This window comes from Panthera pardus, unplaced genomic scaffold (genome assembly GCF_024362965.1).
Source record: "Panthera pardus isolate Hobbes unplaced genomic scaffold, ASM2436296v1 HiC_scaffold_21, whole genome shotgun sequence".
NCBI lineage: Eukaryota > Metazoa > Chordata > Mammalia > Carnivora > Felidae > Panthera > Panthera pardus.
The window spans coordinates 40,488,974-40,512,933 of NW_026526777.1; the positions used below are offsets into that span (position 1 = coordinate 40,488,974).

The 23,960-nt window shown below is 36.6% G+C and overlaps 1 protein-coding gene across 3 annotated transcripts in view; it reads left to right on the forward strand.

Annotated features, from left to right (window-relative positions):
- Nucleotides 1-23,960, forward strand: part of KCNK2 (potassium two pore domain channel subfamily K member 2) — a 193,860-nt gene that overhangs the window by 98,487 nt on the left and 71,413 nt on the right. For all 3 annotated transcript variants that reach the window (XM_019428271.2, XM_019428280.2, XM_019428261.2), the window contains exon 3: nt 10,801-10,918. In XM_019428271.2, the coding sequence (XP_019283816.1) occupies nt 10,801-10,918 (118 nt within the window). The remainder of the gene's footprint in view (nt 1-10,800; nt 10,919-23,960) is intronic.

The following is a 23,960-nucleotide window of genomic DNA, read 5'->3' on the forward strand; positions in this document are numbered from 1 at the left end:
TGTCTTGATTTTGTGACATTGAGCCAAGAAATATAAACATATTAAGCAGTTTTGCCAGACTTCCTTTTCTCTGTGTAACGTTAACGAGTCATTAGTAAACTAACCTGCAGTGTATTAAGAAATTTTCCCTGGAACCTGAAGGCATAGTAATTTCTTTTAGACTTACTAATGGCAGTGAGTCAGCTCAGTTGAAGTAAGAAATACATTAAATTTAATGGGGAGGGGCTGAAACAGAGGAACTGCCGATCCGAATATTATTGAAATATTCTAGTAATGTGATATTTTGCCCTTACTGATGACTGATTTTGGTAATGGGAAGTTTGATTTATTCAAACACAAATTTCCTTAGTTGGTCACTTTGTTGGCTGTGCGTGTGCATTTTCAGAACCTGAGATTTTCCGTCCTTGCTATGATCTTTTAGTTACAAATTCAGAAAAGGCAAGAAAAAAAAATCATTTGTTTTAAAAACCTATAATAAAGAAAAGGGTTGCTTTTCTGTGGAGACTCGAATAATTTCCCCATTTCCTCTGTGATGACTTTTATATAGGTTAAAGTACTTTTTTGTTTAAATTTGTATCTGTTATGGAAATATGGGCTTAAGTGTGCTGGAAAACCAACTGAATTAGAGATCAGTGGTGTTTTACTGAAAAAGCCATCAGAATCTCTAAATTTGGGAATTCTATGGATCCACGTAATTGACAGAGTAAAATTCGCTTTGTGTCATTTTGGGCCATTTCTTTTTCTCATCAGTTTCGAACTTCCGGCCTTTAAAACAGCGCATGAATAAATGATGGTTAGTGTGGCATGCCCCAGGCAAAATGGTATAAAAATATTGTCTTAGATACTGTGTCTTCTTGATCTCAGTTTTCTGCCTACTTGCATCCTATTTTAAGGGCAACCTCCTTTAAAAGAACTTCCTAGACAGAGTGACTATGACTTGAATTAAGTTCCTGTCTTATTCTCCTAGAACTGTCTCTTCTTTGTTATCTTTTATCTCCCCCCGCCCCCTGCCCCCCACTTGCTCTTTTGTTTCTTCCTGACTTCTTGTTCTACCTCCTTCTTTCTCCATATTGTCCTATTCTTTTATTAATCTCTTTTCTACTGCCTGTACTTATGCTGAGATGAGGTGGAAGGGGCCAGAAAGATAGACAGAGATTAATATTCTGGTAGAATATTAATATGCCCTAGAAATAATATGGAATCCAGGAAAATATGGAAGCATGCACAGCTGTGGGAATGCATATTTTAGTATGCTTGCTTCACATGTATTTTTCTGGCTCTCCAGAGTTGCAAGAACTCAGGGTCTTGACCACATTTTATCCTTTCTATACCACAGTGTGATTTCATGCAGGACTCCAAGAATAACAGAATTGTAGTGTTTCATGTTCCGTCCTTGAGAATAACAGAATTGTAGTGTTTCATGTTCCGTCCTTGTCTGATGTATAAATCATCTCTATAACAACTTTGCCAATGGTCATTCGAACTTGGATACAGTCATCCAAATGTATTCATTAGTAGAAGGTTGGTTATGTGAACTATTTTACATGTAGCTACTCAGTGAGGTATTGATGACTATGAAATAAGGTATTAATGGCTTCAAAATGCCTTACGAAATCTTATGTGATATGAATATAGTTGAAAGCACATTTAATGGATAATTGTTAACAAAACCAAAAGTTGAATATATATGTATGTTCAAAAATGATTTTAGGGACTGTGAGTGATTTTTTTATTCTTATTTTTCCAAAATCCAGTCATTTGTACATTAATTTTACCATTAAAATTGTATTCCAAAGTGGATATAACCAAGGAAGGCAGCTCTTATACCAAGAAGTATGCCTCTTGCTTTGGGCTCTGTTGATGACATCCATCTCTCACTCCCTGTTCTTTCCTACTCTGGATTTTAAGTTTTTGTTTCTGCTAATAGGAAATAAATTTACACTTTAAAAAGAGCAAGAAAAAAGCTGTACATTTCATTAGTCTGTATAAAAATAGCTTTGACGTGCGATGGTATAATCTGTAAATAGAAGGAAAGAGATGGGAAGGTAAGCAAGATGTTTATTTTTAGAGGTGCTTTCTAACATCTACTATGCGGAAACTGCTTCCCTTAGGAAATACTATCCTTTTTTAGGTTATAGGAATTAAGTTTTGGGGGGCACCTGGCTGGTTCAGTTGGTAGAGTGCACAACTCTTGATCTCAGGGTTGTGAGTTCAAGCCCCACATTTAATGTAGAGCTTACTTTAAAAAAAAAAAAAAAAAGAAAGAATTAAGTTTTTTGTTTTTTTAAAAAAAGGATGCTTCTTTATAAGGAGTGTCTAATTGGGGATGCCTGCGTGGCTCAGTCAGGTGAGTGTCTGACTCTGGATTTTGGCTCAGGTCATGACTCCAGGGTCCAGGTTGCTCCACACTGAGCGTGGAACCTGATTAAGATTCTCTCGCTTTCCTTCTGCCCCTCCCCCTGACTCATGCTCTCTCTCTCTCACCCTAAAATTAAAAAAAATAATTAAAAAATTTTTTTCTAATTAATGTGCAATTAAACATAGGTAATGGATTACATGGAAATACGTTCAAAGATTTTTAAAGCCTTTAAAAAAAAAAACATGAAATGTATTCTGATTCAAATTGTATCCAGCAAGAACAGTAGATTAAAAACATCATAGCATTACCTTTCTTACTTAAAAGATATACACTGGAGAAACCTTGAAAACTTGCTTCTTTACCAGACTCTAAATTTAGAATGGTTTAATCACCTGTGTTCTGTATAAAATATGCAAATGTACTACTCCATTTTCTTTCTCCACAGAAATCAGTAATATATTTTCTCAAAGGAAAAAGATTATCGATGCTAGTTTAAAAATCTAACCTTTGTCAATACTTGCATATAACAGTTTATTTAACTGTGGAATGTAATTTTGGAATTTCTCATTCTTTCAGGGATTTATGTAGATTCCTCTACTTTTCCTAGCTAAAACAAAAGCTTTATCTCTGCATAACTAGAATTTCTGAAAAACTAAATTTCATGTAATGTGTCTCAAGTTCCTTTATCAAATTGGAGGCTAGAATGTATACTATATGCAATATTTGATAGCAAATGATGAATATATAAATGTCCTTTTACAAAATATAAACATCTTAACTATTAGATAAAACTCCTGCCTTTTCAGATATATGCAAAAGTTGGACACAACTGGAATCCCCAATAAGAATTCATCAGTTGGCCCATGTTTTCTCAAAACAGTATTCTCAGCCATACAGGGTTTTAATCAATCTAAGATGTATATATTCTTCACATAGAACTATAAGCAAGAACGTAATAGATTGATTTGATATTCACAGTTTCTGCTTATGGGAATTAGCTTTAATGCTGCAGTAATAAATATCCCACCGAAATGAAAGTTAGCATATTATTACATGCTATTCTCTTGTATGCTAATATGAAATTACCATCTTATAGACCCAGAAGGGCTTAGCTATTGGCAATTTTATATGGTTCAACCTAGTACTGTCATTAGCTGAGAGCTGCCGCTGGACTAGGATAGTCTTGTGGATCAATATGGTAATACAGTGTGGTTTTCAAGAAGTTGTTTCCTCCCTCACTGGACTGTCAATGGTCCCAAGTGGTACTCTGACAGAAATATTATCTCATGCGAGGAAGCCAGTGTCATTACTTTAGCTTCCAGAATACCATGAAAGGACAAAAAAGTGAAGAAGCATTTTCTGCCCATAGTTTCTGGGCATTTTTCCCAGTAATACAAAGGACGTAGCATGGGATTCCTCTGTATGTAAGTTTACAGTAAAGATCTATGATGCTCCCTTTCAGTTGAACCTAATCTGATATGTCCAAGAAGCAGTCCCAGTGATTAAAGACTACCACATGTCACTGACATCAGAGGAGAGGCTTCTTGTGCAAATTATATCTGTAAAGAACATTTCAGATAGATATGGCCAATCAAGTTTAAAAGAACTCTTAGGGGCTCCTGGGTGGCTCAGTTCTTTAAGCATCCGACTTCAGCTCACGTCATGATCCTACGGTTCGTGAGGTCAGGCCCTGCATCAGGCTCGCTGCTGTCAGCACACAGCTCACTTTGGATATTCTGTCCCCCTCTCTTTCTGCCCCTCCCCAGCTCATTCTCTCCCCCTCTCTCTCTCTCTCTGTCTGTCTTTCTCTGTGTCTCTCTGTCTCTCTCTAAATGTATAAACTGTAAAAACAAAACAAAACAAAAACTATTAGGAAATACACAAACAAATGTGACTTTGCATTGATTTAAATATACCAGTCAGGGTTGCCTAGGCTCCACAGTGACGTATGTGAATTATGCGCCTGTAAGAGTAAAGGCCATCTTGAGATAGTCTCTGGATTTATCAGCAGGACCCTTGAAAGCAGTTCACATCATCTGACATTAGGTGATCATGGTGTTGACATATACCCAGAAGATTAAGAATGGGATCAACAATGATCCTGTAGCTTTTGGCAACGGTACTCATACGTCACAGTGTATAATTGATGGATGATGATTATTTTTGTGGTATAACAATACATAGTAATGATACCTACTGCTATGTCTTCTCACAAAGTTCTTTGGCAATGAGAGCATCAATTATTATTTCGCTTTTCTCATTATGGACTCTTCAAGTCTTTCAAAATAATCTTGCTTGCATACTTGAAGTGTTCGGATGAGGTGTTGTGAATGTGTGATTTAATTCTTTTCCTCAAGGCTAGGCCCCTCTCGGGATAAAACTTGCTCCTCCACGAGCAAATAGTGGCACAAAAAGATATGTAATTATTCCTTACGGAAATCTGGCAAGATAATACTTATGTTTCTCGTTAAGGAACTGTTTAATAATACAGATGCCAGTGTAAGTATAACTGGATTTGGCCCCTGATGTCAATGATTGGAAATAGTGTTCTTTTCCATATGAGAAAAACATGAAGTCCATCTTAAATACCCAGCCAAAAGAAGTTATCATTGAGCCACGTCAATGATATGTCAATGATACAGACATCATTGGTATAACCCGGTTGGGAGCTAATAGTTGATACCCGCAGTTTAGAATTTTTACATCATTTAAAACTTTAATGTGACTTTACTTTTAGGATTAGAGGTATGAAAATGTATTTTAATGAAGTCATGATTACGATATTAACAGAGGAGGAATTTGGAGAAGGCATTCCTTCAGAACATTCTGTATTGTTTAGATGAGCATGAACATCTGAGCATCTGAGTAAAGGGGGAAAAAGCGAAATCAGAGCCTCCAGTGTGACCTGTGTTTTAAGATCTATGATATAACCCACTCTGAAAACAGTACATTCATCAGGTGTACTGATGGGTTACTTACTGATGGGTACGAAGGGTTACTTAATTTTCAACATAATTTCCTTCAATGACAAAATAGCTAGTCAGGTACCTTTTACCACATGAAAAAGTTGTTCCTAGGTATTGGCCTCACGGGAACATTTTCATGATAGTCAATGATTGCCTTGCGTTCCGAGGTTAGTCTCATACAATTACAAATAAGTGTGTCCTATCAATGTTTGGTGTCAAAGCTGAATATGGTTCCAGAACTCCAAATGACATTGAGATATCAACGTCTTACAATTCAAGTAGGCACAAAATCACAGTAGAACTCTGTGAATTTCTGTTCTAAAGACATCGCTGTCATGGAACTCGGATTTTTCATCATAACTGTTATGAGTAATTACCTTTATCAGCTCAGTGAGTATAAAGCTCTTAGAGCTCTGTTTCTGAAGTTACAATTTATATTCTTGAGTAGAACCATGTATTCAGCTTCTTTTTCTTAACGCACATTCTATGATTGTCTATATACTGAAGAGCAAAAATGAAATGTGAATCCAAACAAGATTGTCTTATACTGTTTCTAATTGTATATTTTAAGTTTGGAAACCCTTCCTTAATCAAGACTTCAAGTAATAATATGTTAGGATGAAATTTATAGGACCAAAATGTCCTTTATTCTAATCTAAACAATTCAATTTATTCGTAACTTATCAACATGACTCGATTGTCCACAAAAGTTATTATTGATGACATGATTGTTACTTTAGTCACATTATATGGCACATGCACAAACAGTTTTAACGAAGGCATTTGTTAAATGCTTTGATGGCCTGAATTGATGAAATTGCAGAGACTCTTAGATCTATATCAGTACACTTGTCAAAGGGCATGCAGTTTCTTGTAGCTGTTGACCAAGAGACCTTGTACAAAAACATAAAATAAAATCGTAAGAATATTCCAATTTAGGAACCTCATGGTACACTCATTCTCATAGTGATCTGACATGTCACCAGTTCCATCTCAAGCTCTGTGATAACTATCTACAACCCACACATTGCCAAGCATTACTGTTTCTGAGTCTACATTTGCTTCCTTTGCATTTAAATAACTTGTGGATGTTATCCCAGAGTCTGGGTAATGTTGCACCTCATCATTGAGAAGCAAAAGAATGGGCTAAAATAATGGCTGACCACGTAGGCTGTTTTAAGTCAATTGTTGGCAAAATTAGCTTGCATCTAGTAATCAAATAATGTTATTTAATAGGGTGGAGTCTAAAGACGTGTTTTATCTTTTTTCACTTATAAATTGATCACCCTTATTTTTTTTTACTTCTCTGTTGTTTCCCCATTACCTAGCATCATAAACAGTTGGTAAATATTTTTGAATAAATGAATGTGTTAACGAAATGTCTCTAAAATATAAAACTATACTTTGGATGCAGTTATAATCTATCTAAATCCCAACCTCCTTTTCCTTGTTTTTTTTTTTACTGGAAGCATTAGTTTTCCTGGGAGTTGCAAAGCTAGAGATTATTGTGCCTGTGCTTATAATGTTTGTGTGTACATCCCTTGTATGTTTATTGCTATCTTAAAATATTTCCAAAGACATTTTTAGGCTTTTAAGTTCTGTTTATGTGTCCCTTTTATTTGCCTGCTCTTGTAATTATTTAATTAAATACCATTTCCTTGCCAATAGTAAATATATTTAATGATAAAACACTAAAACCACTTTTTATGTGACAAAAAACAAACAAATGTGCTCTCAATTATTTTTATTTAACATTGCTCCGGAGATGCTGGCCAATGTAATAAGAGATGAAAGGTAATAAAACATAACTTTTGGAAGACGCAGAGATAAAATGCCATTATTTGTAAGCTATATGCTTGCTTACTTTGGTTCTCCAGGTAGAAAACAAAATCAGAAAACAAAAGAAAAATACGAGTTCAGTATATAGCAGATTCTCAAGATGTGGTCCCAAGACCCTTTCAGAGGTTTGATGTGGTCAAAGCTATGTTTTTGAAAATACTGAGATGTTTTTGCCTTTTCTGCTCTCATTGCCTCATGAGTTTACAGTGGAGTTTTTCCAGAGGCTATGTGATGTGCTCTCCAGTAGGTTGAACACAGAAGCATATATTAGAATCTAAATGTTTTCTATCAAGCAGGATATTTAAGAGATTTATAATTATAGCAGCACTCTCAACAATAGCCAAATTATGGAAAGAGCCTAAATGTCCATCAACTGATGAATGGATAAAAAAATTGTGGTTTATATACACAATGGAGTACTATGTGGCAATGAGAAAGAATGAAATATGGCCCTTTGTAGCAACATGGGTGGAACTGGAGAGTGTGATGCTAAGTGAAATAAGCCATACAGAGAAAGACAGATACCATATGGTTTCACTCTTATGTGGATCCTGAGAAACTTAACAGAAACCCATGGGGGAGGGGAAGGAAAAAAAAAAGAGGTTAGAGTGGAAGAGAGCCAAAGCATAAGAGACTGTTAAAAACTGAGAGCAAACTGAGGGTTGATGGGGGGTGGGAGGGAGGGGAAGGTGGGTGATGGGTATTGAGGAGGGCACCTTTTGCGATGAGCACTGGGTGTTGTATGGAAACCAATTTGACAATAAACTTCATATATTGAAAAAAAAAGAGATTTATAAGTTACAAAACAGTGCCTCACTTCTCACTATTTTTGTTGTTTTGGAAAACATAATAATCTTCATAAACGTAGGTTACTTATGTTAATGTATAATGGCCTTATTTTATTTTTACATGAATTAATCAAAAACGTTTTGAAAATTAGAAATTCCAATAAATATAGTAAATATCAAAAGTTATAACTCATATATACAAACCTCCTTGATGCCTTCAATAACTTTTGAGACTATAAAGTGGTTTTGAGGAAAAAAAATGAGAATTACTAGTGCAGAGAATAGGCAATATATATTTGTGTATTCAGCAGCTATGACTAGTTATAATTTAAAATGGAAAAACATAAAATACTTAAGAATAACCTTACAGACCTATGTGAAGCATATATAAGTACTTTATTTCAGGAAATTAAAGGGGACTCAGTCACTGGAGATTCATACCATGTTCTGTGATAGGAAGTTTCTCTATGCATTAATGTTCAGTTTCCTTAATTAATTTATAGATTTCATATATATCCAAACAGTGGAAATATGTTCAAAATTTGCTTCATTGTGTGCTGTGTGCATATATGTGCATTTATCTATATTTGTGTACATTTGATGGATAATAAAGGAGGCATTGTTATTTACCTTTACACACGATAAAGGATATATAGATGTAAACAATTCTTATCAATTCACTAAGGATAAAATATTAATATTAGAGGTAATAGCATTGCTAAGCACTTGTAAATTGTTGGGAGTGCAGTTGTAAATTATAACAACCTTCCTGGACAGCTGCTTGCTACTATATATCAAGAACGTTAAAATATTCATAATCTTTTTTTAATGTTTATTTATTTATTTTGAGAGAGAGAGAGAGAGAGAGAGAGAGAGAGAGAGAGAGACAGCACGTGCATGCGTGTGAGCCAGGGAGGGCCAGAGAGAGAGAGAGAGAGAGTCCCAAGGAGGCTCTGAAGTGTCAGCACAGAGCGGGAAGCAGGGCTCCATCTCACAAACTGTGAGATCATGACCTGAGCAGAAATCAAGAGTCAGATGCTTAACCAATTAATTGAGCCACCCAGGTGCCCCCAAATACTCATAGTTTTTAATGTGGCAAACTTATTTCTAGCAATCTGTCCCAATGAAGTATTCAGAAATGAAAAAAATATATTTATACATAAATATGTTCAGAGCAGCACTTTTCATAATAAGAAATTTTAGAACAGCTTATATGCCTACATATCTGGCAGTGATTAAGTAAATACGGTAATGACAAAGAAAAACTACATATAGAAAAATATTAAGTAAAAATAGAGTATATGTTTCATATATTTCATAAATCCAACCATGTAAAAAGTATAGCAAAACACCAGGAATAGATACTTTAATACATTAACAGTGTTTATCTCTGGAGTCTGGAATTGTGGATAAGTTTTATTATTCTTGTTATGCCTTTCTGTATTTTCCTAAATTTTTTATAATAAATATATATTGTTAAAATTTTTTTTTAAATTTTTTTAATGTTTACTTATTTTTGAGAGAGAGAGAGCAAATAGGGAAGAGGCAGAGGGAGAGGGACACACAGAATCCGAAGCAGGCTCCAGGCGCTGAGCTGTCAGCACAGAGCCCGACGCGGGGCTTGAACCCACAAACCATGAGATCATGACCTGAGCCGAAGTCGGACACTTAACTGACTGAGCCACCCAGGCGCCCCTATATTGTTTAAAATTTTAAGAGAGCATGGCCATTTAATTAACTTTACACAGAACTACTAAAGTTTTAGTTTATAAGGTAAAACAAATCAGACAAATGTAATTTTATATTGCATTTTCAGCTCTGGATTACATGCTCTTTTCCATCTGACGGTAACTTTCTGGGGTAGTGCCCTCCATTTTCACAGTGCAGTTTTTGTCCACTTGCCAATAGACTGAGCTTAAACAAATCACTTTACCTCTCTCAGTATTTAATTTCCTTGTCTATCAAATGAAGCTCCTTCCAATTTTAAAATCTGGAAATTAAATGATAAAGATCTCTAAAACTATACGCAGAAAACTCCTTTTCCTACGATCCGTATGTCTCTCTTTTACTACACAATTTTCTCCTAACATGTTCTCTTCTGTGTTTTGTTCTTCTGGATATCCCTATCCTCTGCTCAACATCTGATGATTTAGGAGATTATAATGTCATCTTTCTGTCTGTCTCTCCTTACCACTCAAGGCAGTGTCCAGATCCTAGTGTCCCTATATGAATATTGTTGATTGTCACCTAGGGGCTTTTGGTGATATTTTGGTGATGCTATGAGATTGTAATCGAATTTATAAAGAATCTGCAGAGATTCTAAGAATCTAGATATACATGGAGTAACTTAAGTTTGATAGTGAATTGCTATTGCCTTTTTAAAAAAGCATCTTATTGTTATATACACTCTACAGCTATACACAAACCAGGCTTGGCTGAAACATTCAAAATGATTAGCACTTTGGAAATAACCTGCTTTTTGATGAAGCTTTTATATATTATTTAAATTGTAAGTGTGCAATATTTTTGCTCTGTGTTGCTTCCTAAAAAAATAGTAGTTGATTCAAATAAGTCACTCAATATGCTAACAGAAGAGATACAAATGCATATTGGTGCAGTATGATATGCTCCATACACATCCATTCACTTGATATCAGATACAATTTTCTTATCATGTAACTTATTAAATTCTTTAGTAGAAAGCCTTAATCTGTATTGTACACTCCAAATGAAAAAACAAGCCTTAAAATGGATTCTTTGTCTAATTCGTCAACTAGGGTGAAATATGTGCTGTTTGATGCCTCCGTGTGATTTGTGTGTACTGATAAATTTCTTTTTAAACTTGCAGCAAATAGTGGCAGCAATAAATGCAGGGATTATACCTTTAGGAAACACCTCCAATCAAATCAGTCACTGGGATTTGGGAAGTTCCTTCTTCTTTGCTGGCACTGTTATAACAACTATAGGTAGGAGACAACTTATCTTGTTTTCTAATCTTGGTACAGCTTGTGAGCTAAACTTCATGTTTGAATTTTTCTTTTATGGCGGGTCAATTTGGTCTATAGCATGTAGAAAACTAGACTTTCGTAAATGGATTTTGAAAAGAACGTTGAAAGGTTTGAACAAAGGGATGGTGGAAATGAATTCGTTATTGTACCAGAATACTAATTTATGTTTAAAGTGCATATGAACCCCAAAAGCAGTGTACTTGAGTCATTTGACTAATGGATAGGGATGTCAGGAAATGGCTTGAAATGATGATTTTGGGGGGGGGGGGGGACAAGTGGTTTTAAATTTTCCTGCCTCTTTGATTCTTTAGTGTAGAAAGAAAACGTTTGAGTACCGTTTTGACATTCTTTTCATGAAGTTCTTATCTGATATGACCTTTACCAATTTGTAAATTTTAACTCTATAGTTCAACAGATTATCCCTGTTCTTATATGCTTGCCTGTCATGATTGCTTCAGGGATTTTTAAAAATATATTGTGTTTGCAGTAGTGCACATGTGTAAAAAAACCAACACCGAAATATGAAGATTACAAAAAGAATTAAAGTCTAAACCCTCGCTGTTTGCCTTCTACTCATGTTGTTTGTTATAAAAATCTAAAAAGGACCTCATAGTGGAACAGGGTCTCTTTTTGGGCTTGACTGTGCATACACTCAGCACTTTCTAGGAAGCAGAGAGGGTGTATATAGAGGACTTTTCTTCTGGTAGTTAGTCATTCAGTGCCCAAGAAATATCCAGAGGCTATAAATACAGACCCCATAGAGCAATCCATGCTTGCCATGCCGTGGGGATTAGGAAGGGTTACAGCTGTCTTGTTACATGGAAGGAGGTGGGTTTAAAACATAATTTTCAAGATAGGGAAGGAAATGACTCATCCCAGTTATGAAGGAATTTTAAGTGGAAGAATTCTTCCCTTCGACATATGCTTGTGATGAGATTTCCTCTCATGGGCCTGATGTCTGATTTTGGGGTGTGAATTACGATTCTAAAAGTTTTCATGTTATTATGTGATGCCATTGATAAATTATGAAGTGGATAAGATTTTCAAATCAGTACTTTATATCAGAGTCCTAAATAAGAGGACAGAGACAACGTATGGATGAACTCTTGCTTAAAATCTTCCTTTGGAAAAAAAAATTTGTAGAGTCTTGTCATTATCCAAATCCACCATAATGACTCTTTGTGCTGGATCACTTGCCAGTGAAATAAATACCTGAGCGTGTTGATTTTTGCCTTTGTTGAGAGGTCAAGGAACTATATTTACTTTTCTGTTTCCAGCAGCTAGGTCAAAAGTGGTGTGGCTGTGAAAATCTGGAAGAATGGCAACCTGGATTTCTAACCATAATGACAGGTTAACCTCAGAGCTTAGACATCTTGGCCATTTCTACTATGGAAATAACTGTTTATTGTGTAAACTACTTAGAGTCTAGAAGAGAAAAGAAACGTCACAGACTCAGTGAGAGTGGTTTGTTTCTGCCCAATGAAAACTCAAAAGTCCAAGTTATAACTCTTCATGACCACCACTAAATTATTCTGCAAGAGACTTAGTCATTATGCTGACTTACTGTTGCATCCTATGTTTGTAAACAGTCTCATATCTTGAATCCCAAATTCAGTAAGTTTTGCAGACATATACTTCAACACATGAAAAAATAAACCATTATTACCAGCCTTACCCCAAATTATAGCCATTAAGCACAGTAGCTGATTATTTAGGTTGTTTAGGTAGCTACCTGACAACAGCCCACATTCTCTACTGTTCTATCTCAGGCTTTAGTCTTAGGTGGATTAAGTCATTCTAGGTCACCCACACTTCCTCCATGGTCTTTTACTCCTAGGTCAAGGTCATCTCCTATGACCTTAGAACAGATTATGATCTAGGGCAGGATAAAAATTTTGGCTTCTTTATGCGTGTCCTTTTGACACTTAAGTCATCATCCAATAAAATTCAAAGTATAATTATTAATCTTTGTAATGACAATAATTATGTGAGCTTTGAAGTGGTTTTTAACAATCACAGACATTGTAACCTCTAGCACTGGCTGCATTGCATTAGTTATTTAAAAAAAGAATTTGAGACAGTTTTGTAGAATAAATTACAGGGGCTTTTACACGGTGCCTGGAACAGGCAGTGCTTGACGGAGCTGTGTTAGCTACAGTTGTCCAAGATGCGTCTATTTGGTGTTATCAATTTGCCTAAGAAGCCAAAGGGACTGTTATTATCATTGGAAATATGCCCAAGGGAAGTTTAATGATACAAAACAGATTATTAAAACTTAAGGCCTAATTTCACAGTTTCTCTTCATATATCTACATACTCTCCAAAGTCATATGCTTCCAAACCCTGCACAAATTCCATTCCACAGTTGCACAGGCTCCAGTCCATTCTTCGCTGTTCTCAAACCTCACTTCCAGTCATCAGTCAGTTCTGTTGGCTCTTACCTCAGAGCACATCCACAGTTAAACTGCTACTCACCATTCAGACTGCCGCCATTTTGGTCCAAGCTGGCATGATCTCAGTGTCAGCATCCTTGCAGAAAGAAACCTTCTACTGAGAGCATTTGTGTGCTTTACAATGCAGAGCAAACACCATATTCCTCCCCACCTCACTTAGTAAGATGCAACTAGTTCCGTGAGGTTAGGGATTTTTCTGTGTTTGCATCTTTTGTGCATCCCCAATGCTTGATCCATAGGGGGTGCTTAACAATTATTTTTGGAATTTAGTAACAAGTAGGCATTCTAAATGGTCTGAACTGTGGTTTGCTGTAAATTACATAATGCTAAATTGACCTATTATGCCACATTCTTAATAGCTCTTTAAAAAAATATTTATTTATTTTGAGGGGGGGAAGGGCAGAGAGAGAGGGAGAGAAAGAATCCCAAGCAGGCTCTGCACTATCAGCGCAGAGCCCGACGTTGTGCTCAAACCCGTGAACCGTTGAGATCATGACCTGAGTCATGAGTCGTATGCTGATCAAGAGTCGTATGCTTAACCCACTGAGCCAATGAGGCGCCCTCATTCTTAGCTCTTTTAGCAGATTTTATGACCAACTTTTTTGTTAGTTTGTTCATTTATTTATTCAACAAATAATACAGCACCATCATTCTGCTGCTATAAAGATAAAAGATAAATCGGTTGAGCCTAAGTTGCACACAGACCAGTCAGGAAGGCCAGTGGACAAACAGTCATTTATAATCTAGTGTGTCACATGCTATGGGTTAAGAGTATTTAATGGGAACATCTAGGAGCTACATGTTACAGAGATACTGGGATAGGTAGATGGATAAGGAAGGGACAAGGGATACTTGTCTTTTCTTAGTAAATGTTATCTTAGTGGAGACTGGAAAGAGAATTAGGAGTTTTCCAGGTGAGTGAAGGTGGAAGGGGAACATCATCGGCACTGGGAGTCTGTGTGGGAGAGATTAGGGCTAGGGAACAGTATGTTCTACTCGGGAATTGCAAGTTGTCTAGAATTGTTGTTTGCACTTGAAGGGATTTATCCTCAGAACCATGTAAATCAGCAAGTCAATGTAAGTAGCTCCTGTTGAATCAGGGCTATTTCTGCCACTGCCAGGACATAAAAGATACAGTCCCTGCTTGCAATCCAACTGGGGAGATAGAATGTACACTTATGAAATAGCTGAAGAATAACAGAAATGAGTCTTGTATAAGCAAATGTTATATGCAACAGTGGCTTAAACAATGGAGTAAGATTGAGCAAAAGGAAAGTACATGTGGGCTGGAGCTGGGACGGAAGGCTTAATTAGAGAAGTTGGATTTGAACTATGCTTTGAAGAAAATGTTTTGGTTGAGGTCGATGGAGGGGGAAATAGCCTCCCAGGTCTGCGACTGAGCAAGAATACAAAGAGGTATGAGCTTGGTTTATTTTGCGGATAGAAAAGTAAGAATTTGTGTAGAGTAGAGGAATTGTTTAAAGGAGTAGTGGTTAATATTATTGGCTGGTTCAGATGGCAAGAATTCAGCTGAATATAATTTGAGTTTTGAGAATTTGGGACCTACTACAATAAGACAGAACATCCGTTGGTTTTGGGTTTTTTGTGGTTGTAGTTGTTTTGGAGAATGAAGTGACAGGTTGCAAGTGACTTTAGAAGGTGCATCTGTCAAGAAGAGGATGCGTGGAGACTGACAGTTGAGAGAGCAATTAGGAGACCGTCTCAGTGACCCACAGAAGGATGGGAGGGTTCACTGAGATGGTTGGAGTTGATGTTGCAAGAAGAGAGGAAGACAAAATGTTGAAGTAATTAGCTGCAGGATTCAACAGGCCTTGGTGACTAACAGAAGTTGAGTATTGAAATGAATATTTAAGCAGCAGGCTTGCAACTCCTAGACAGGGCTAGTCTAGCCCGTGAAAAGAATTTTTTTCAATGGCCAAGATTCATACATTGTGTTCTATTCGGAAGCTTCACTTTAGTCACCCTTCCCTCAACTTTTGCTTGTTTGTTCTTTGATTCAGACAGACTAGGAACGCAAGGTGGTAGATTTGTTCCCGGAGCTCTCATTAGGGCTGAAGAGACGAATGATCAATCAGGACATTAAAAAAAAAAAACAACAAGACCATTACTGATGACAATAAATGCCACCCAAGAAGTTCCTGTGTGGTGATAGTAGATAGAGGGGGGAGCACGTGGAGGGAGGTGTTCCGAAGGAGGCTGATTTAAGATCTCTCTGAGCAGGTGACCTCAAAGCATGAGAAGACGGCAGCTAGGTAGGGAAGAGGGCCAAGATGCGTTCAGGGAGAGGGCCGGCAATGGCAGAGAGCCTGAGGGGGACAGACGTGGGCATGTTCAAGGGATACGGATGAGTCCCCGTGGCAGGACGTGGAGGAAGAAGCAAGGTTAGCGAGATTAAGAGGAGCCAGGGCGTCTGGGACTCAGGAAGTCATGGCAACATTCTGAATCCGGTGGGAAGAGCCGCTGAAAGATTTAAGCACATGAGAGGGATGATGTGACTCAGCTGCCATTCGGAGAGCGCGAGGAGAAGCAAGAAGACCAGAGAGAAGGTTGTCGCATCAGTCCCTGTGAACGAAGATGTCGCCTTGAACCGAGGAGGTGGCGGCGAAGAGGGTAAATTGTGTATCTGTCCGCTTTTTGCCCTCCTCGCCGCCACCTCGACAGATATGTGATTAAAAAAAAAGAGAGAAAGTTCGCTGATGGAAACACACTTATCCCTAAGAACAGAGCCAAAGGGGGACTACTCGTGTTTTCTCTTCCAAGTTATTTGAAAGCTAATAAGAAATCACTTACGATCACTTACGATGTTGGCAAAAATGATGCAATGGATAATACTTTGAGTTCGGTTTAAAGATTAGAATAAGATGTCAGATGATTTTATTACCTGAAGGCATTCAAATGTAATGAGATTTTCCCCAGCGGAAAGTAAATTGGAATGCCAGGGTCAGGATTTGCCCAAGCTTATCGCTCAGTCACGATCTCTGAGCGTCAGAATGCAAATAACAAGGGCACCACTGTGGACTCTAGCAACTGTAAGATCCTGCAAGCATCATGTTGAGGCTTATGGAACACATTTCCTTGGAGTGGCAGTTCTCCTATTTACAAAGGACTCTTGTTTTCTACCACTTCAGTGTAGAGATTGAAATCAGTTATGCAGCTTCTATGTTTATTTTTCCTGTATTTTGAACCAGCCCACCGCCTTCAGTTCGCTTTTACCTAGATTCAGTTGGTGAAGCTGTTATGACGATGGTCACACATTTACTGTGAACCCTTATTTCGCCTGTTTAACATAATGCCTAATTGATTAGAAAAAGAGCAACAACAAATAACCAAAAAAAAAAAACAAAAAAAAAACGGAAAAAAAAAAACTAAAGGTTTAGAATCACTTTAACCAGCGGTTCCAAATCAAAGAAACGTCAGTTTGGGAAAGACAGAGGCTATATTGTAAACTGGGAGGCCTTATGCATGTCTTTAGCAGGGAGTCCACCGTTTCTGTCAGATATGGTAGAAAACTACAACTGAAAGAGTGAGGGGAAAATTGTCCGACTATTTTCTGTTCAGTTTGGCGATTTCATGAAGCCGCAATCCGAACTGGGAAATGAATAGACTTGAAACGGTGGTGTAGAATTTGACAGAGAGCATTCTCCCAGAGGATGATGTTGTTGTAAGCTTTGGGTGTTGAGTGTTATCTTATTAATGTAGTACACTCATTATTCTGTGGCATTTCACTAGTCTCTCGGCTGTCCTCAGAGCATTGCAGATTGGTTTTCGGAAACCCATTTTAAAGGAAAATTAAATGTTTTTAGGCAGCTTAAAAGGCAATCTTGCAAGGTGACTTCTAGTTCTGACCCTACAATCTCATCGCATTTTTCTTTATGCCAGTTTGTTAAAGTGGATGAGTATTTTTTCCAAAATAAGTAATTCTGGCCTTGTGCAGCTGAAACACAGACGTTGAAATTAAGAGATTGTTTTGGATCTTTGATTCTGTTTCTCCTCCCGTCCACTTAAATTAATGAAAATAGAGCCTATCTCAGGATATTAACATATGTTCCTGTCACTCAAAATCTTCACATAGGTTTATTTCTTTTCCAAGTTAACATGCATTTCTCAGAGAAGATATCTTCTGAATGGTAGTTAAGTTTGCAGAGTGCAAAATCACATTTGATAAGCAATAAAGCAGAATTATTGCATAAATATATTGTAAACTCCAAAGAAACAATGAAATAGATTAGTCATCTTTTCTCAGGGCATAGATTTGTTACATCAGTCACAAAGAAGTTCAATTCAGAACCCTTAGTTCTTAGAATCCCGTGCTGATTGGAAGGAGGTTGAGGAACATGAGGAATATAATCTTCCCGGGAGTGAGGCAGCATTTTTGTTTGGTTTTGGTAGTAGGAAAACACACAGCAAGACAGTACAGGTTTAACAGAAACTGAAGGTCCCAGAAAGAGGAGGGCTGGCTATGATAATAGCATAGTGGTCGTTCATTTGTTGGGTATGTTCACATCAGGAACTGCTTGTACTCTGAAAAAAATACGCTTTTATATGTTTCTGCATGCTTTTGAAAAGTTTGCAATAACCTATTTTTAATCTTCTGGAAAGCTATCACTGTCAAATGTTGTGATCAAGAAATTCCTCCAAAATTGGAAGCAAGCAATTGTCACAAAGTTCATGCCCCGTAAGAGATACAGAATCCACTTTTTTCTTGCCTTCTCCCCCTTCTCAACCACTGACATGGAGCATGGTTTACCACGGGTTATCGATTTTGTAGAGCATCTGACTGACCACCAAATATCCAAGCGCTGCTCTGAATGGGATTAAAACTAGGAGAGATGATTATCAAAAAAAAAATACTTTTTGTAGCTGCCTCCAATAATTCATTTGATAATAACTTTTGTCTGGACCTGTCTCCTTTCAGCTAGTAATTATGCTACATATTTGTTTGCTTCCCAATCCTTTGCGTGTGTGTGAAATTCTTTAGACTTGTGCAAACTTACTCTTGGAAAATTGGCATTGTTATTTAAGCGGTGCTGTAAATGTAGCGTGATGTTTACAAAAGACGTACCTGTGCCAAATGAGGTTCGTGTGCAAGTATGGTGGTTTGGGTGGATATGAAGTACAATGTACATGTGACTAATTCTAACTGGAAATTGGAATTTCACGCAGCCAACTCTTGGTTCTGACATCCCATTGGGGGTGGGGGGAAACACTGATAATAGGAACAATTGAAAGTCACTGATAATAGGAAGAATTGAAAGATTAATTACAAATCTTCAGACTCTTCCACTTTCAATTTTATTATCAAAACAAAAGCAACAAATACATGGGCAAATTTCGTTGATGTATTTCACCTCTCCCTTAATGCGCTTAGGCTCCCCCCTATGCTATCAAGGCGTAAAATTTCCAAGGGCAAGCGGCAAGAGAAGAAAAAAAGGAAAGGAGGGGTATGAAAGTCATAAGCTGCCCAAATTGCTGGTTCAAAGAATGTGCGTTTTCATAGGTAATTTCAGTGGCATTTGTAGATAATGGAAGCTGTGTTTTAAGTTAAAAAAAATAATAGATCTGGGCATGATTTCCTAATATACATTGTATTACAGCTAAATAATGTGCTGGGCATACTTATGTAGACACTTCCGTTAGTTTTACTCACATAGTATAGTTTAGGATGAACATATTTCTCCCTCTTTTTTAAAGGAATGATCCAATAGAAGGGACATCAGATTTCACTGCAGAAAGTCTAAGTCCAGGTTTTCGTGCCACTAGCTAGGGTTGTATTGTCGATCTAGTCGCTATTGTATTATCCTTAATATTCTTGTTTGTCAGTGGGGCTAGTATTTCTCGCAGAGCTATTGTGAAGGTTAAATAAGATTATGTACGTGAAAATAGTTTACATCCTGAATGACAGTACATTAGAGTAAGCTGATTTTATTAGAGTAATTTTTATTACCTTATTATTAAAATAAGCCAATATTATTTTTTGCACATTTATTTATATTACTAATGTCAACATAGAAAGAAATACATTTTTCTTACACCTTGAATGCACCCATTTTCACTCTTATAATGCATATCGTGTTTGCCTTCATGTAATTTATTAGGGTTTGCTCAAACCAGTTATTATCACAATACTAAGTGCCAGATTTGACTAGTTTCTTCATGTAGTTAACGTGTATTTTGGTTTAATGAAATGAGCTGATTGGTTATTTAAGTGACCTATAGATAATCCACAGTGTGATCACTGAAATAGTATATAATGTAACCTTGAGGTATTACTATTAGCTGAGTATAATAAAGATTAATATTTGTGTGAATCTGTTTGCTATATGATTTTTTAAAATGTATGCCTTTATATTAGTTAGGATATGCTAAGTTATTTCCTGTAACAAACAATCCCCACATCTTGGTGGATTTACAAAATAAAAGTTTATTTTTTATTCACACTGTATCTTCAGTGTGGATTAACAGTAGGGCCCTGCCCACTGTTCTAGCTCAGAGACTTCGGGTGACACTCGTCCCTCTTTCCGTGGCCTTTCCTGGTCACTTTGGCATAGGGACCAGAGCATGGGAAACTGTGCATGGGAACCTGCACACTGGCTCATGGAGCTTCAGTAAGTGCACACACTGTCTTCACTCACATGACATGGGGGCCAAACCAACTTCAAGACCGTAAGTGGGGAAATGCAATCCTACCCTGTGCTCAGAAGAACCCAGATATTTGGTGATAGTCTTAATAAATGCTATAAACAAATACACTCACTGAATACCCCTTCTTAAAGGTTACTTGATATTCCAACAAACTAAACGTTGACAGAAAGTATATTTTACATTTTGCTTTTCCAAACTATGTCTCCCTTAATGCCAGCACTGCAATGGAATTTTTATTTTTCATATGTAATATTGGCTCCTGTTGAATTATTAGAGACTGTGTTCGCAAACGACGTCCCCACATGGTGGTTTCATCCATGAAACGATCTCAAAATGAACATAAAAATTAATATGTAAAACTCTAATTTTAGCTTTTAGGCAGAAATTCTGCTGTTATTGGTGATGTTATTTAGGGATTCCATTAGCATGTATTTTAGTAATGATCGTTTAACAAAGTCAGAATCATGATGATAAAAACATTAAATCCAGGAAAATAAATTAAAAGATTGAGTTATTTTTGGTGTAGAGGCAAAATAATGCAGGGGTCAGCAAACTGTGGCCCGTGGGCAAAATCCAGCCTGCCGCCTGCTATGTAGTTATTAGAGTACAACCACACCCATTTATTTTAGTATTATCTTTGGCTGCTTTGTACTAGAACAGAGACCATATGGCCCGCAAAGCTGAAAGTATTTACTATCTGGCCCTTTACAGAAAAAGTTTGCCAACCTTGGACTAAAGGAAAGAGTGTAAGGCAAGGAAAAAGGACAGAGTTCATAAATAGAAGCTCTAGGTTTGAGATTTGATTCTAATATTTATTCATTGTGTGATTTTGACCACATCATTTTCTGAGTTTCCTCACATGTGAATATTCAAATGGCTTCCTAATAGGTGAATAATAATAAATATGCTTGCTATCTCATAGGATTTTATGAAAACTCACAGGATAGTATATTTAACAATGTTTAACTACCATGTACAAAATATTGATCATTTTTCAAGAATATACTGGTTTTTCCCCTCATTGTCTAATGAAGGTTGAAATAAGCCTCGTGAACTTCTAGAAGGCATATGGATAAGCTTCGTGTTTTCTGGAGAGGGCGTCCACAGTGTATATCAGGTCCTCAAAGGTATTCATACTCCTAGAAAGGGTTTAAAGCCATTGGCTTAGATAATTTCTACTTTTTTTTCCAGACTGATGTAAAATATAATTTTTGTGGTACTTCAGAAATTTTGTGGTACTTCAAATTTATATGGGTAAAAATCCATTTTAGAAACATAGCAAAAATATGCTCATGTAGATGCTAGCACACTAAATGATCGCTTGGAGAACTAAGGATAGTGCTCAGAAGGAAACCATGTGAAACTACAGTTCTTAAAATAAGAAAATCGTATTCTATTGCTGAGCTCTGAGTGATATTATAGTGTTAGATATTTTCAGTTCTCCAAACTCCTGTGTATTCTGAGTTGTTTTCTGTAACCACGATGAAAAATGCTGTATTTTAGAAAAGTAGAGAACGACCAATCCCAATCCATGACTTTCAGCCTTTCAAAAATTCAGACTTGGGGGAAAAAAATTTCCTGCCAGGAACAGGAGTCAATATATTCTTTGGGGGATATTTTAGGGGGTGGAAATGGTACATTTATGATAATAGAAAGGAGGTTGTTATAATAAAGATACTCTTACTATGGATAATAATCAAAAGAAAAAATAGCATAGGCCTGATTATACATTATGTTTCACAAACTCTTTGTCTTTCTGCAGTGTTTCCTGGTTGACTTTTATAAATGTTTGCTGAAAGTCTGAAGGCGTACCGTGCTAAGTGCCATTCAAAACTCATAGATAAAAATATATAAATCTTAGAAAGATATAAATCAAGGTAACTCAAGACAGGTGTTTTGCTTATGTCAATACAGAGAAGAAATAATACTCTTTTATGTGGCAACATTGGGCATGAAAATAGTTCATGGTATGCTCTCTTAAAGTCAAATGCTGTATACCTTTCCTTAAAAATTTAAATCAGGAGTACAGGTACATGAGTAAACAAGTGAGAAACAAGCAGTGTAAAAACTATGAGTGACAGCGAAGTCTTCTGCCTGCATCTGAGCCCCCTCCCCCCATCATCTACACAGAGGCCACCACTGTTACCATTTCTCGTTATTATTCTAGACATCATTTGGGCGTACATGTAAATGTGTGTGTGTGTGTGTGTGTGTGTGTGTGTGTGTGTGTGTGTGTGATTAATATATACATGGTCCTTTATTATGTAAGTGAAAGCCACTCTCTGCTTTGCTATTTCTGTGTAATATGTCCTGCAAATTTTTTCTCATCACGTCCTGAAGATTTGCTTTATTGTTTTAGCAGCTGCATATTATTCCATTTAAATGATATGTCATATCTCTGTCCCCTTTAATGGTCATTAGGTTTTTGTCATGAGGAACAGTGCAATACTGGATACTTAAGTGTTCTGTAACATATCTGTATGTGTATATGGCTATGTAGATAATATATCTGTATCTATCTTTGTGTGTGTATATATAGATATGTATGTATAAGATTTCACGTTTCCTTTATCCAGTACTATTTTTTAATAGTCTTTTTGCTATGCTTGATTTTTAAAAAACCATGATCGTGACTATTTTATCTATCAAATTGCATATATAGATTGGTCTTTTCTCATATATAGTAGTATATGATTAAAAGAAAAATGCACAAATGTATAAAAAAGGAAAGTAACTAGATACGATTATGCTTTTTATAGTCGTGTTGCAGTGTGTGCTTACTTGATGTAGTTGACAAAAGTTGATATCGTACCTAATCATTGATTTTTGGAAATATTTAACATGATCCTTATGGATATTATAAATTTAAGCTGGTTGGTATGTCTGTCATTAGATAGGTTATTAGTCTTGCAAATTAAAAACTAATAGGGAGTGGGTGATGGGTATTGAGGAGGGCACCTGTTGGGATGAGCATTGGGTGTTGTATGGAAACCAATTTGACAATAAATTTCATATTTTAAATAAATAAATAAATAAACTAAAAACAGTGGCTCAGATCTTTTTTAAAATTTTTTGAGTTTATTTTTTATTTTGAGAGAGACACACAGTGAGAGTGGGGGAGAGGCAGAGAGAGAGAGAGGGAGAGAGAGAATCCCAAGCAGGCTCTGCGGTGTCAGCACAGAGCCTGACACAGGGCTCAAACTCACGAAACCGTGAGATCATGAGCTGAGCTGAAACCAAGAGTCAGATGCTTAACTGACTGATCCACCTGGGTGCCCCTCAGATCTTTTACTATGAACCTCAAAGATACAGAAAGTCCTTCCTTAATCTACTTGTCATTTGGAATGGCTACTTGTTATGCTGTGGTGCTTTACCTTTGTAAAGTGGAAAGAACAATTTTGTATACTTTCTCCAGGCAACGTGATCCAGTCAATCTAATTATTGTATAATCCAGCATGAGATCCAACACGTGTCACTTAAACTGTGAGAGAAAGAATTCAGCATATCATTTAAATACCTTGTCATTAGGAGGGTTTATCTCACAATTATTAGCTTATATAAATCCTCAGAGAGACAATTCTTTCAGTGAAGCTACAGGAGTGGAATAAATATTTGCATGTTTGCAAATGGCTTTCTTGCATGAAAGATCATTTTGTCAGATTCTGGAATCACAACTTTTCCTCATCACAACCCTGAAGATTTTTCTGTATTGTCTTTTGACATTTGCTGTTAGACAGAAGTTTGATACTGGCCTGATATTCTTTCCTTTATTGGTAACCTATTTTCCATAAGTGCCTCTGTTTTGAATTAAAGATTTTCTTTTAATCTTGCACTGGATTCATTTATTTTGTTGGGTTTTTTAACCTTTGTTTAATTTTATTTTT